This window comes from Hibiscus syriacus, unplaced genomic scaffold (assembly GCF_006381635.1).
Source record: "Hibiscus syriacus cultivar Baekdansim isolate YM2019G1 unplaced genomic scaffold, ASM638163v2 tig00110895_pilon, whole genome shotgun sequence".
Taxonomy (NCBI): domain Eukaryota; kingdom Viridiplantae; phylum Streptophyta; class Magnoliopsida; order Malvales; family Malvaceae; genus Hibiscus; species Hibiscus syriacus.
In genome coordinates, this window is record NW_024062903.1 from 5,365,247 (window position 1) to 5,378,991 (window position 13,745).

At 34.9% G+C, this 13,745-nt stretch overlaps 1 protein-coding gene across 1 annotated transcript; it reads left to right on the forward strand.

The window, feature by feature from the left end:
* Positions 1-259: 259 nt before the first annotated feature.
* On the forward strand, positions 260-2,065 carry LOC120146134 (purple acid phosphatase 17-like). Its single transcript, XM_039159790.1, has 7 exons — positions 260-458; positions 582-738; positions 830-937; positions 1,016-1,143; positions 1,244-1,372; positions 1,500-1,567; positions 1,666-2,065. Exons 1-7 carry the CDS (start codon positions 291-293, stop codon positions 1,883-1,885), a joined length of 978 nt encoding a protein of 325 aa, XP_039015721.1. The 5' UTR covers positions 260-290; the 3' UTR covers positions 1,886-2,065.
* Positions 2,066-13,745: the final 11,680 nt, after the last annotated feature.

Sequence of the window (13,745 nt, forward strand, 5' to 3'; positions counted from 1 at the left end):
AGTTTTGGTAGGAGCGTGATTAGCGAACGGCGTCAAAGAAGCGAATATTCCAAGGGTATTATCCCCTAAGCCCACAATGTTCCACTGGCAGATTCGCATATCCCATTTTCTTCTGCCATGCACTCTTCCCTATATTTATCTCTAAACAAAAACTAATAATCTAAAACTAACAGCCGAATACAATAAATGAACATGTCAATCTATTAATGGTTGGTTTACGTTGGCAGCCGCACAGCTCTCAGTGTCCGAATCTGTATAATTTTAACGGACAACGTTGGAAACTCAGAAAAATGGGTGATCACTGGTTTATCATATTGAGCATAATATGTGGGTTATGTGTGGCAGCAGAGCTTGAGAGATTTGAGCAGCCCTGCAAAGGCGAATGTTCCCTTAGCTTTTTGGTCATCGGAGACTGGGGCAGACGAGGCGCTTTTAACCAATCCCAAGTTGCTTTCCAGGTTCATTTTTCATCATCTATACACACACTAACCAGTAAACATATGGTTCCATGAATTTGCATTCTGGCTTTACGTAGCTTTTACATGTTAAAGTAATTATAATAAATACGTGCTTTCGTATAGATGGGAAAGATAGGAGAGAAGCTGGACATTGATTTCGTAGTTTCATCGGGAGATAATTTTTACGACAATGGATTGAACGGCCCACATGATCCAGCGTTTGAACAGTCTTTCACCAATATTTACACCGCAAACAGCCTCCAAAAACAGTGGTTCTCCGGTATGTTCCCGTTTTTACTTCAATATTCTATTTCCTTGGTTGCCTGGCCGCTGTTTAACATTATTGTTTTTGGCAATTTAATTTCATACAGTGTTGGGCAACCACGATTACAGGGGTGATGCCGAGGCTCAATTGAGTCCTCTTCTTAGAAAAATTGACAGCAGATGGCGTTGTCTTAGATCCTTCATCGTCGATGCCGGTAAGTAACCTCTTTTTCTTCTTCTTCTTTTTTTAACTGGGAATCATCGAATAAGATGGTGAGTAAACCTTGGGGCAGAACTAGCTGAGATAATCTTTGTGGACACCACACCTTTCGTGAAGAGCTACTTCCTAGACCCTGAAGATCACACTTATGATTGGCGCGGAGTACATCCTCGCAAACATTACGTTAACAATTTGTTGAAGGTATTGCTTAGTAACAGCCGAATTCGATTTGATTCAAATAATGAAAATATAAATTAAGAGAAAACTTGAAAGACTCAGTATTCTTCGGATATACATGTAGGATGTGGAGCGTGCATTAAGAGAATCAAGTGCAAAATGGAAGATTGTTGTAGGACACCATGCAATTCGAAGTATTGGGCATCATGGTGATACTCCCGAACTTGCTACTCATCTCCTTCCCATTCTCAAGGTGATTTCTAACACACACATGCTTAAAAAAGCTTGAAGAAATCGGTTTTGTTCACTAAATTCTAGCAGTTGAAGCATCTAAAATAAACTAACTGAATCGATCTGGTATTTCCTTGGAAAAATTGCAGGCTAATGATGTTGATTTTTACATGAATGGACATGACCACTGCCTAGAACATATCAGTGACACAGAGAGGTAAGGAAAAATGGGAAATTTCAATGATCAATTCTAGCATTTATTGTATGATGTTGATATCAGTGACTAAAGCGAAGGACATTTACTGGTTAATGCAGTCCCATACAGTTTCTAACCAGCGGGGCAGGGTCTAAAGCATGGAGGGGTGATGTCAAACGACTAAACAGAGAGGGACTAAAATTCTTCTATGATGGTCAAGGTTTCATGTCAGTCAAGTTAACCCAATCTGATGCAGAGATTGTGTTTTACGATGTTTATGGCAAGATTTTGCATACATGGAACGCAAAGAAACAGTTTGTTGATTACTCATCAATATAGAAGGTTTTAATTTGAACTACTCCCTCTCCATCTCCCTCAAGTATATAAACTATTCTTCTTCAGGATGGAGCTTGTAGTTGGAATTCCATATTAATTTGAATTTGAGGAACTTGATGTGAAGAATTCGTTCCTTTTACTACCATTGCAGTTCAATGCAAGCTAATATTTCTAATAATAATTGTTATGGGTTAGTAATACTTTAAGGTAAGTAAAAGGCATATATCCCATATTGAGAAGGAATAAACAATTGGAAGGGTATTTAAGGAGATTTTATTTTCATTTGTTGTTGAGCGTGGCTTGATAACTCCCTATATAGTAACAAAATTTCATTAAATAATTTTGTAAAATTGAAATTCTAAACATTTATCCTAAATGTATAATAATTTTGCTATTAATTACAACTTAATTTTGGTAACTATTTTTGTTCAAATCTAATTCGGGTAAATCTGGACGCATAATTGTTACAACCCTCTGCTCGCTGTAATGACAACATTAATCGGCTATAACTGGTAGGTGTTACTAATAGTTAACTGCTCAGCTGTTACTGTGCTATAATACATTAAATTCACCTGATTATAAGGTGCTACTTTGGTGATCCACTAACAATTAAAAGCTACTCGATTATAAGGTGTTGATTTGTTGAGTCTCTCAACTTTAAGGTATTTCTTTGTTGAGTCTCTCAACTATTAAAAGTTATAAAATTGTCACCCGACTATTCATATTGTAAACACTAATTTTTTTCATTTTTGTTTTTATTATTATTATTATTAAAATTAATATTATTATTAATATTATATATATTATTATATATATTATTATTATTAAAAAATAATTACAAGCCCAAATCCCGGGAGCCCAAATACAAATCCCAAGCCCAACCAGAACCGGCCCAGACCCAAAAGGAAACCCTGAACTAATTTGGGGTTTCAGCTAGGGTTTCTAAACCCTAGCACCCTAGCCGCCATCAACTATTAGCCGTTGGATCTGGCTATGATCCAACGGTCCAGAAAGAAACCCTAGGATTATGATAACCCTAGGGCCACGTCCTAGCCGCCGCCATTGGTTCCAGAAGAACACACGTCCGCCGCCGAAACATCTAGAAGGCCAGCTGCCTCTCTACATGTTGAGCTCTACGATGAGTCACCACCATAGCTATGGTGACTCACCTAGGGTCACCATTTGGGACTGGTCCGAGAGCCACACCGTCGATGGCTATAAAAGCCATCGACCACCTGCAGAAAAAAAAAGAGAAGGAACAGCGAGCAAAAACAGAGAGGGAGCAACCAACAGCAAACCCAAAGCAGAGCGAACCCACAACACAGCAACCAGAAAAAAAAAGAGAAAAGAGAGGAAAGAAACTTACTCTGTCATCGGAGAGCCCCAACCGTCGCCGGAACAACCAAAACCCGAAGGTATTTTCATAGATTTGCTCCGATCGGGAGCTTTTTAAGAAAAAAGGTCACCGGAACCGTCATTAGGACGGTCCGATATATGTTTTGGTATAAAATAAAATTTCCCGGCCACCGGATGCGGTGGCCGACGGTGAGGACGATGGAGGCAGACGGCTGCCGGCCGATAATCGGCTTCCCTCCGGTGAGGGAAGCTAGAGAGAAGCGAGAGAGTTTTCTTCTCTCTCAGTTAGAGAGAGAAGAGAAATGAGAGTGCTGGCCATAAGGCCAACCGTTTGGGGAATTTATACCCCTTCCCAAACGATGCCATTTTGGGGAGGGGTATATCTATAATTTCTCTTTTGGCCAAACCCTTTCCGCAGCCATCTTAATTTTGTAACATTCCATTTTAGTCACTGAAATCAAATTCTAAATGTTTTAATTTGGTCTTCTAATTTTGTTTACTTTATAATTTAATCATTAATATGTTTATATAAATATTTTAGGTAAATTACTGATTTAATCCTTTAATTTTAATAATTATTATTTTAATCCTCAATGCATGTTTTTAATTTATTTTAATCTGATATTCGAATTTAATACAATTTTATTTTAGTCACTAAATTAAAATAGGAAAAATTACATGTTCCGTCACTGAAATATTAAATAGATATTTACAAATTAGATATTTATTTTTAATATATTCTAATTTAATCATTAGCTTTTTACTATATAGTTTTGATTTCATTTATTATTAGTAGTTGATTTAATTTTATTTATTTGCAATATTATTTTATTATTACTTTTAATATATATGTAAATTATTACTTTCATTATTATATTTATATAAATATATATATATATATATATATTTTGGTTTAAATAATAATATTTATTTATTTTTAATATCAAAGAAAAGGGCAGTCTTAAAGCAACTAGATGTCCTATTCTGATATATTAAAAATAAATAAATATCTTACTTATAAAAACCAGAAAACACATATTGTTTTATTTTATTAGAAAAAATTATTATTTTTAATATTTAAATATTAAGAAAGGGCAGTCTTAAAACAACTGGATGTCCATTTTCTGATACTTTTAAATAAATAAATATCCTATTTTATAAATTATATATTAATTGTTTTAATTATTTATTTATTTTTTAATATCGAATAAAAGAGCTCTCTTAAGGCACCTAGAAGTCCTTTTCTGATATTTCTAAATAAATAAATATTTTATTTATAAATATATATAAATTAATATTTTTTCATAATTATAATTTTGAAATAATAAGATTATAAATTAAATATATTTTGAATTTTTAAATTTCTAATAATAGAGGCAATTTATAATTAAAAAGTACCAATTTTGGGCGTTGTAGGGGTGCTAATCCTTCCCTAAACGTAACCAACCACGAATCCCTTTTTATTGTTAAAAAGAACGAATTTTTGGTTAAAACGCATATCAGTTTATCTTTTAATCAATGTTTTCTTAAAAACTCTTTTAAAAGATAATTTTTAGGTATTCGACCTACCTGACCCAAAAGGCCGATGGCGACTCCCAAAACATTTTAAAAACCATTTATTCACATCACTTTTCCCGCCAAGTAAAAAATTCGTGCTCGGACGAAAATCGGTTACGACAGCTTGGCGACTCCGCTGGGACCATGGTCAAGCTTTTAAAATCAAATATAAATTGTCTTTATTATTAGAAATTAAAAAAATTCAAAAATATATTTAATTTATAATTCTTTCTTTTCAAAATTTTTATATATACTTATTATTTTCATAATATTTATATTATTTTATTAATGTTTCATTTTATTTTTCAAGTATTTTATTTCATTATTTATTTGTCAGAGGTTTGAACATTTATCCTCACACACAACACATGCATTGCATAAACATAATCTATATAACTGAGATTTGTCCCTTTTAAGTGGTAGTGAAAGCGACGTCTTCGTGAGAATTTATTCTCTGTGTCAGACCTAGCAAGTAGCTTTCGGGGTTCATATGCTCTATGTCTTCGTGAGAATTTATTCTCCGTGTCAGACATAAAGAAATGTGTCCCCTCGAATTGAACTCGGTCTGCTTAAGTCTGTAGTCGACTAGGATTGAGGGTTGGCAGCCCAAGGGGGCATCAACAAGGACAATTCGAGTACCTTTACTCCAAGAACTGAAACTCTGCATATAATAAACCCTAGAAATTCACCTGATCTAAGACAGTACTGAACCTCTGTTCATAGGTATACACAAAGGAGAAATAAGTTCTAACTTTTCGTCTTTTGATTTATTTTATTTTCTTTTTCCTAAATAAATGCATGAGAACTAGAAATCATGCAGTTAGGTTAATTTTTCCAAACAAAGCATGGAACTAGAAAGCATGAGGTTAAGATTTATACCTTGTTAGATAGAATTTTTATTTCTATTAATTGGTACTAACCAATTTATTTTCCTTTCTCATTTTATTTTGCTCTAACTTGTTTGCATGGATTTCTTTTGTTTGCATTGCATGATCATGGCATAATCAAAAGGTGTTGACTTGAAAGACTGTTCATCATATTGGAAAGAAATCGTAAATGGACAAAAAGTTTTATGATCAAACAAAATATGATGCAGCTAAGAAAAGGCATCCTGAGGGAACTCCGAGGATAGATGAGAGCTATGCACCCAAAGATCGTATGCCCATTGAAGAGCAAAAGGGGATACGAAAAATAAGATAGTAGATGTCCAAAATGATGGAAAGAATATATGTTTTGACCAAAGAAAAAGAGATTCATGCACAAAAAGATATAGAGATCAATGAACATAATCTTACAATTTCATATATGCAAGGGACTTCTGATCCTAATCAATTGGATAAGTTACAGACAATCATCATTCGTATTCACAAGTCATCTGGAGATACCAAAGAAATGATGACAACTGTAAAAGCTCCTAGAGAAAAGAAGAAATCATGTAACCTGAAATCATCAAAGTTTAGTCTGCTCCAGGCATCTAAAACTCAGGTTCAATCCAAGACAAAAGGTAGTTCTCATATTGATGCTATACCTATATCATATAAAGAGTTGTATGAAAAGTTACTTGAAGCACGATAAGTGGCTCCATATTACATAAAAACATTCCAACCTCCGTATCCAAATTGGTATGACATCAACGTTCATTGTGAATATCATGCTAGAGCTCAAGGACATACCATCGAGAATTGTCTTGCCTTCAAACATTGAGTTCAAAGTCTTTTGGATCATGGAACCTTACAATTTATGGTAAATGATCGACCTAGTTTGGTAACCGAAGGTCCTGCTAGATTAATACCAAAAGTCTTCAAAGGTAAGAGTATCAATAGGGGCGCCCAGAAAGAAGAAGATTTACTGAGGTTCGAGGCTCAAATACATCATTTAAAGATGGAAAACAATAAATTGAGCACCAAAATGGAAACCATACAGGAAGATTTCCAGAAGATCAATCAAGCTTTTCATAGGAAACACCCCAGAAGAGTGGATAACAGGGGTCACCAAACTAAAAAAGAGTTGCAACATACATGAAGATCTTGTCCAAAAACTTTTTGAACACAAATGTTATCTCACAAGGAAAAATGACCAACTCCGAGAATTGACACAGGAGATGAAAGAACAGTAGAATGTCATGGAAGAAGCTGCAGTCCGGACAAGCAATATGGCCCATAAGCTGATAAACTAACTTGGTTTTAGAGAAGAAAATGGGAAAGTTATTCCCTATATGTAAAGTTTTGTTGAAGTTAGGACTGAAAGTTGTCCCCTACATGTAAAAATTTTGTTTAATGCATGGAAATTTTTGTGTTCAATGAAATCTGTTCTAAGATGATCACTCTTGAGTAACACCTTTTCATACATGCATTTGCATTTTTTGTATTTTTTACATTTGTATTTACATTTACACCATGCATTAAAACATATTTAAATGTTTATTTATTTTCAATATCAAAGAAAAGGACAGTCTTAATATAATTGGATGTCCTATTATGGTATTTTAAATAATTTACATTTTTGCATTTATGAATTTTGCATTTACATTTTTCATTTGTTAAAGTATTGGTATATACATTAATTATAAAAACATAAATAATTCATGAAGGGTTCTATAACAGTAAAATCGAGACTATTCATTCATATTGTACCATCATCATGAAAACAATGGAGCAATCTTATGAGGGGCTACAAGATCAGGGGCCAGAACAATTGACAGGGTTACCTCAGGATATAAGGAAAGAAACATCAGATTCAGTACCAGATGGATCAAATCAAATTATTCAGTGTATGGCATCTGATAAAGAAGAGATAATTGATAAAGAGCAACCATGCTGTCATATTGAAGAGTCAAAAATGGTAAAACCCTCTGGGGCATCCCAATTGAACCCAAAGAATAGCCTTGTTCATTATTCACAATATGAGGAAAGATTCAAGAGGATGGATGAAGCAATCAGAAATATGAAATGTGTTGATACTTCCCACAAAGAACTAGAAGCAAGAGAACTCAGCTTGGTTCTACACTTGGTTATTCCCCATGATTTCAAAATGCCAAATTTTGAAAAATATGATGGCATCAGTTGTCCTCTAATCCACCTAAGAATGTTTTGCAGAAAAATGGAAGGATATTTAAGTTCTAATGATCTGTTAATTCACTCTTTCCATGTTAGCCTTGTTGGCCCAGCAGTAGTCTGGTATAATCAGTTGACACAAGAACAGATTAAGAGATGGGTTGATTTAGCTGATGCATTTTTGGAACAATATCGGTATGTTAAAGGCTTAGCTCCAACACGTATGGATCTTCGAAGAGTAAAGAAGAAAACCAATGAAAGATTTTAAGAATATGCCTTAAGATGGAGAAGAGTGGCAGCACAAGTTCAACCTCCCATGTTAGAAGAAGAGATATCACGTATGTTTCGTGATTCCCTTTCAGCGCCTTTCTTCGAGTTAATGCAGGCAAACCCGACGAAGGAATTTGAGAATTTTGTGACAAGTGGAGATTTAATTGAGAATGTAATCAATGAAGAAAAATCAAAAGTCACATCCAGGATCCCGACGGATCAAAAAGCAAAAGCTGATCATGTGAATGAGTGTCGCATCCAGAGTCCTTGCAATTGCAAAAGAAAAAGAGCGAGTAACTGTTCGGATCGACCAAAGAAAGTCATGTGATCAAGAAAAACTTTGGAAGTGTTCCAAACTTCCATTTCAAACTTGTATCCTCATTTGGTTAAAGGTCAATACATCACACCAAGACCAACTAAAGTGACATCAAACCCTTCTGCTCATAGCTATGATCAAGATAGTGTTTATAATTTCCACTTGGGGGTAAAGGGGCATTCTACAGGTAATTGTAAGCCACTGTTAAAAGAAATTGAGATGCTTGTTGACAAAGGGGTTTTGACATAAGAAATGATCAAGAAATGGGGGCCAATTACATACCCAATATTACTGGAATGATAGGGTAGGCTGAATAAACAAGTGAAAGTTGTTATCTACCACTGTAGTACTTTTCTATTTTCAGCATCTTGTTTGAACTTGTTTTTTGTTTCTTTTCTCCGTTTTTGTGCAATAAATAAATGTGTGTTGCTTTTTTGGTTATGAGCAAGGAATCAAATTTTAATCTTGAGATTATTGAGTATCAAGTAGATTAAATATTCTTTTAATTTTTCAAGAATTATATATCTTTGGCAAGTGATAAAACTATACCTTCCATTCAACGGCAATTACTCGACCCTTACCAAAACCAAATCCTGACACTACAAAGACTCTGAAGAAGTGTCTCCACCTATTTTTGAGACATCTACTCCATATGTTTACCTTTTCGGGTAGAGTGGATTGATGATACTACATTCCACCATATACATGACTTTAAAAGTCATACATTTGTCCTTCCAAATACAAAACCATCGTGAACCAAAAGACCTCAAAAGAACCAAACTTTCAATTATCCGGGAATCTTCCTTCAAGAAGAGACGATATGAGGCATCATGTACCAACTTATTGAAGATAATTTCGAGTGATTGGGGCGTACTAAAGAACAAGGGAAAATGATTGATTGAAATAAATATAACATGCATTAATTACATTTTTTCATGTAAGTAAAGTTAATCTTGAATATTCATCCCCCTGGAGATACCTCTTTTTACAAGGACTTCTATGTATGAAATGACTAAAACTCGCGCACAGATCAAGCATGCCAACTCAGTGTCATATCACCCAACGATGAATGGGGCATTTGCAGGAGCAAATAAGAACCTTAAGAGGATCATTACAAAGACCACTAAAGCTTACAAGGATTGGCACGAGAAGCTACCTTTTGCCTTATATGCATATTGAATTATTGTGCGAACATCTACTGGGGCAACACCTTATTGTTTAGTATATGGGATGGAAGCAGTATTACCAATTGAAGTTAAGATCCCATTATTTTGTATCCTAAAGGAGGAAAATTGGAGAAGACTGAATGTATCCAATTTTGATTTGATCAATTAAACCTTATTGATGATAACCAATTGAAAGCTATTTGCCATGGGCAGATGTATCAAAAATGGATGATGAAAGATCACAATAAGAAAGTACATCCGAGAGAGTTCCAAGAGAGCGATCTAGTGGTTAAAAGAATATTGCCTATACATAAATATTTCCATGGGAAATGAATACCAAATTGGGAAAGGTCATATGTTGTAAAAAAAAAAAGAGGGCCTTTTCCGGAGAAGAATTGATTTTGGCAGAAATGAAAAAGAAAGTTCTGAGAAATCAAATAAACTCAGATTTTGTCAAGAAGTGTTATGCTTGAAAAAAAAGAAGAAAAAAATAAGGAAAAAAGAAAAAAGGAAAAAAAGAAAAAAGGAAAAAAATTTGAACCAAGATGGGTGATCCATAGAGCCTCAAGTTACAAAATTGATCAAGTACAATTAGTTCAAAGATTCATATTCAGCAAGAAGAGCAAGAAATGTTGAAGATATGAGAAAATATGAATGAAAAAAAAAATTTGGCAGTTTAGAGGGATCCAGATGATAGAAAATTCCCCAGCAAAGCAGATCCAAGTCAAGCAAAGCAAGATTGAAGGCATCCAATTAAGAGAGAATATCTTCAGAATTCATTCCACCTCTCAAGATTAATTTTTATTTGCAAAAATTGGTTTTTAAAATCTTTAATGCATGATATAAAAAATGATAAAAGGGGGGTTCAAGATGTAAATTTTTAAATAACATTTTGAAACCAAAGGAGGATTCGAGTTGAAAACCTGAAAAGGCGGCTCGAATATTGAATGGTGCAACAACGACATAAGAGACGATCTTAAGCTCTTAATGAAGCACCACACATCCCAAAAGGGTTCTTGAGATTCTGGAATCAAGAAGTATCTCTACAAAATGAGCATAACAACCATTTCTTCAAGTTAGTGGAAGCCCGAAGCGACATACTGATCCAACTTAAAAGAACCTACTTTACCAGAATCCACCTACACCTTAAATCAGTCAATAGTTTTGACACTTGCCATAGGACTATGATTTTTGAATGAGTTAAAAAAGTAGTTGATTTATTTGATATTAATTAATTTCATGTCTTATGATTTCATTCTATTGTAAACCTGTAAATGACAATACTTTACAAAATTCTTTCATTCTTCAATAAAAAAAAGAGGAGAAAAAACATTTTCAAATAGGACAGTCTCAAATGAGGAAAGTCCTTGAAGTAATCATTGCTTATTCTACCTCTGTTGTAGAAAAAGAATGAACAAGGCCAGAATAATGAAGCACTTCACATTTTTGAAGGCAAGTGGTCTGAGAGTCCAGAAAGTCTGGAGAATTGAACTTGTGACACTCTCCTATGACATCATTAGCAATCCATCAGGAAAGATTATCATTTATCTCATGCTAAGGGCGATAAGCATCACCAGACAAATTATTTTTCCCCAACCATCAATTCATGTTTTCTAGAAGATTACATCATAGAGCCATGAACAAGTCACTACCTGCACTCTGGTTATACCGTGATGCTGGCTCAAGTCTTGATACATCATTGCTACTTCTTCTATGCCGATCATTTTCTTTGTCAAGATGATATTCATTATGTCCTTCAGAAGATTGCTGAATTTGAATTTGAGGACTTATGGCACATAATAAAACATTGGAACAGATTCTACTTGTATGCCTTTCATATTGGGTAACATTGGTTACATGATTCCAAAAGTTGAGATAACCAGTTTTACTATCAGCCAAACCTTTCCATGGTTCGGGAAGAGTGGGATATGGTAGTGCGTATTTTGGAACATCAGAAGAGATATTCGATGTAGCAGTCATTGCAAGAAAATGCACCAACAAAAATCTTCTAGTTCATCTTGATGATGTTTATTTCTTCCGGAAAGGTTGTTACACAGGATGCCACCGACAACATGGTCAAATCCGCCAAATCTTCTCATCAATTGCTCCAACCGATTACCATTCAGTTCTTGCACATCTCAAAGATATGCCAAGACAATAGAAGGCAATCTCTGCATCACTGATTCCAGAGAAAAGAGACAGAACATTGATATCACTGGGGAACTTGTCTCTAGCAGCTCCTCATGTATAGTTTTTAGGGAAACCTAGAAGCATTTCCACCTCATCAGGTTCAAGTGGAGTAACTTTATTCCTTCCAACCCATACCAGATTCCATTTTCAGCACACATCAAGAACATACTTCTGGACACTCGAAGGTGGCTCATCGTCATAAGCTTCAAGAGCCTTACAAATCCTTTATGTCAATTTGGCACTTCCTATACATGTTTGTAAACAGTTCAACTTTGTTCTTGGATCCCAGGAAGGCACCATTTCTTTGTCAATGGAAAAATATCATGTATGGTGCATGGAGTAAGCAGAATAAGAGGAAATTTGTTCTCGATTGGGAGATTATGAATATAGCCTTTTTGTCGTACAGTAGCACAAAAATACTTCGAATATACAAATTCTGGCTCTACATCGTATAAGTACCGTGACATTTCGGTCCAAACATCAATTGGAGTAAGTGTCACATTCTCGTAGTAGAAATAAGGAGGCCTAATAGCATCTTCTGGAAGTGTTCTTTGAGTTATCTGATCTGGTTTAGTAAGAACCCCAAAACCAATCATTAGATTAGAAAAATGAACTGCATGATCGTCTTCATTAAGAAGCTTCTTTTCAAGCTTCCTCTGTTTCTTCCTTTTCCAAAAATCATAGCCAGAGTTTTATCTTCGCTTGTAATTGGGGTCATTGCATAATTGCTTCCTATCTTCTACTGAAAGAAATGTGTCAGCAACCTTAGCCATTTGAGCAGCACATATAAAATCTGTCAACTCTGTAATTGATGAATTCAGACCACATCTCTCCATGGCTATTGAAGCCTTAGCCTCTGAATATCCTGTTTTTATCAAGTATAACAGTTTATTCTCCTCATCAATATCAAAATTCAGGATTTCCTCGATATCAGAAAGAACTATCAATATCTGTGAAATCAACTTGAAAGATCACTTCATAATCAAATGAGTTGTTATCAGAATCAACATGTTGCATGGGTGTGGATTTTTGATGAGTCTGTACCACTGTATATGTAGTCTTGCTATTGCATCAGATTACTGTTACCATAAATTGGTTTCTCTCCCACAGAAAAGTATATTTTAGAGATGGCCTTCACTGAAAGATGATAAGCCACTGTGTCAGCCTGGAACGGATTACCAAGCAATTTATACTGCTCTGTTTGACTAAATCGCGCCAGATACAGAAAATGGTCACCTCATTCAGAAGACACATATCTCAGACGTTTTTGTTAGAATGATTGAGTACTTCTTAAATTTGTGACAACATGAAGAGAATTCCTCCAGTTACCTGACAACACTGCTGTTTAGTGACACCAGAATGAGAGTATTCAAGATAAACAAATTTGGAGCGCGAAAAAAGCAACAAGTACCTACAACAGTTCATTGTCAAAATTGGACCTTGTGGGGATCATGACATTTCAGTCAAACAGACATTGAGAGTGAATCAGACAGATCTAGAGGGACATCTTGAGGGACCATTTCAACCAGAAATAGAATATTGGGGCATTTTGAAGGCTCACAACAATATGAATATTTGGGCATTCTTGGAGGCTCATCTCAACAAGAAGTAATGTTAAGCACACTTTTAACATCTGTATCAGCAAAATGTTGGGGCATTTTAAAGGTTCATTCAGACAGATCCATGTGGGGCATTTTGAAGGCTCAGATTAACAAGAAGCAAATGTCGGGGCATGCTGAAAGCCCATTTCAATCAGAATTAGGACTGTTGATGCATTTGTGAACATTCGTATCAGCAATGCTGGGACATGCTGAAGGTCCATATCATCATGTGTTAAAGATCATTGATTTGAGAAAATATTTCCAATGAGACAGAAAGATATGAAGAATGAAAATGATAAAACAGTGGCAGTTGAGCTGACTATACATAATTGCTTCGTTCATCAGGCAGTTACA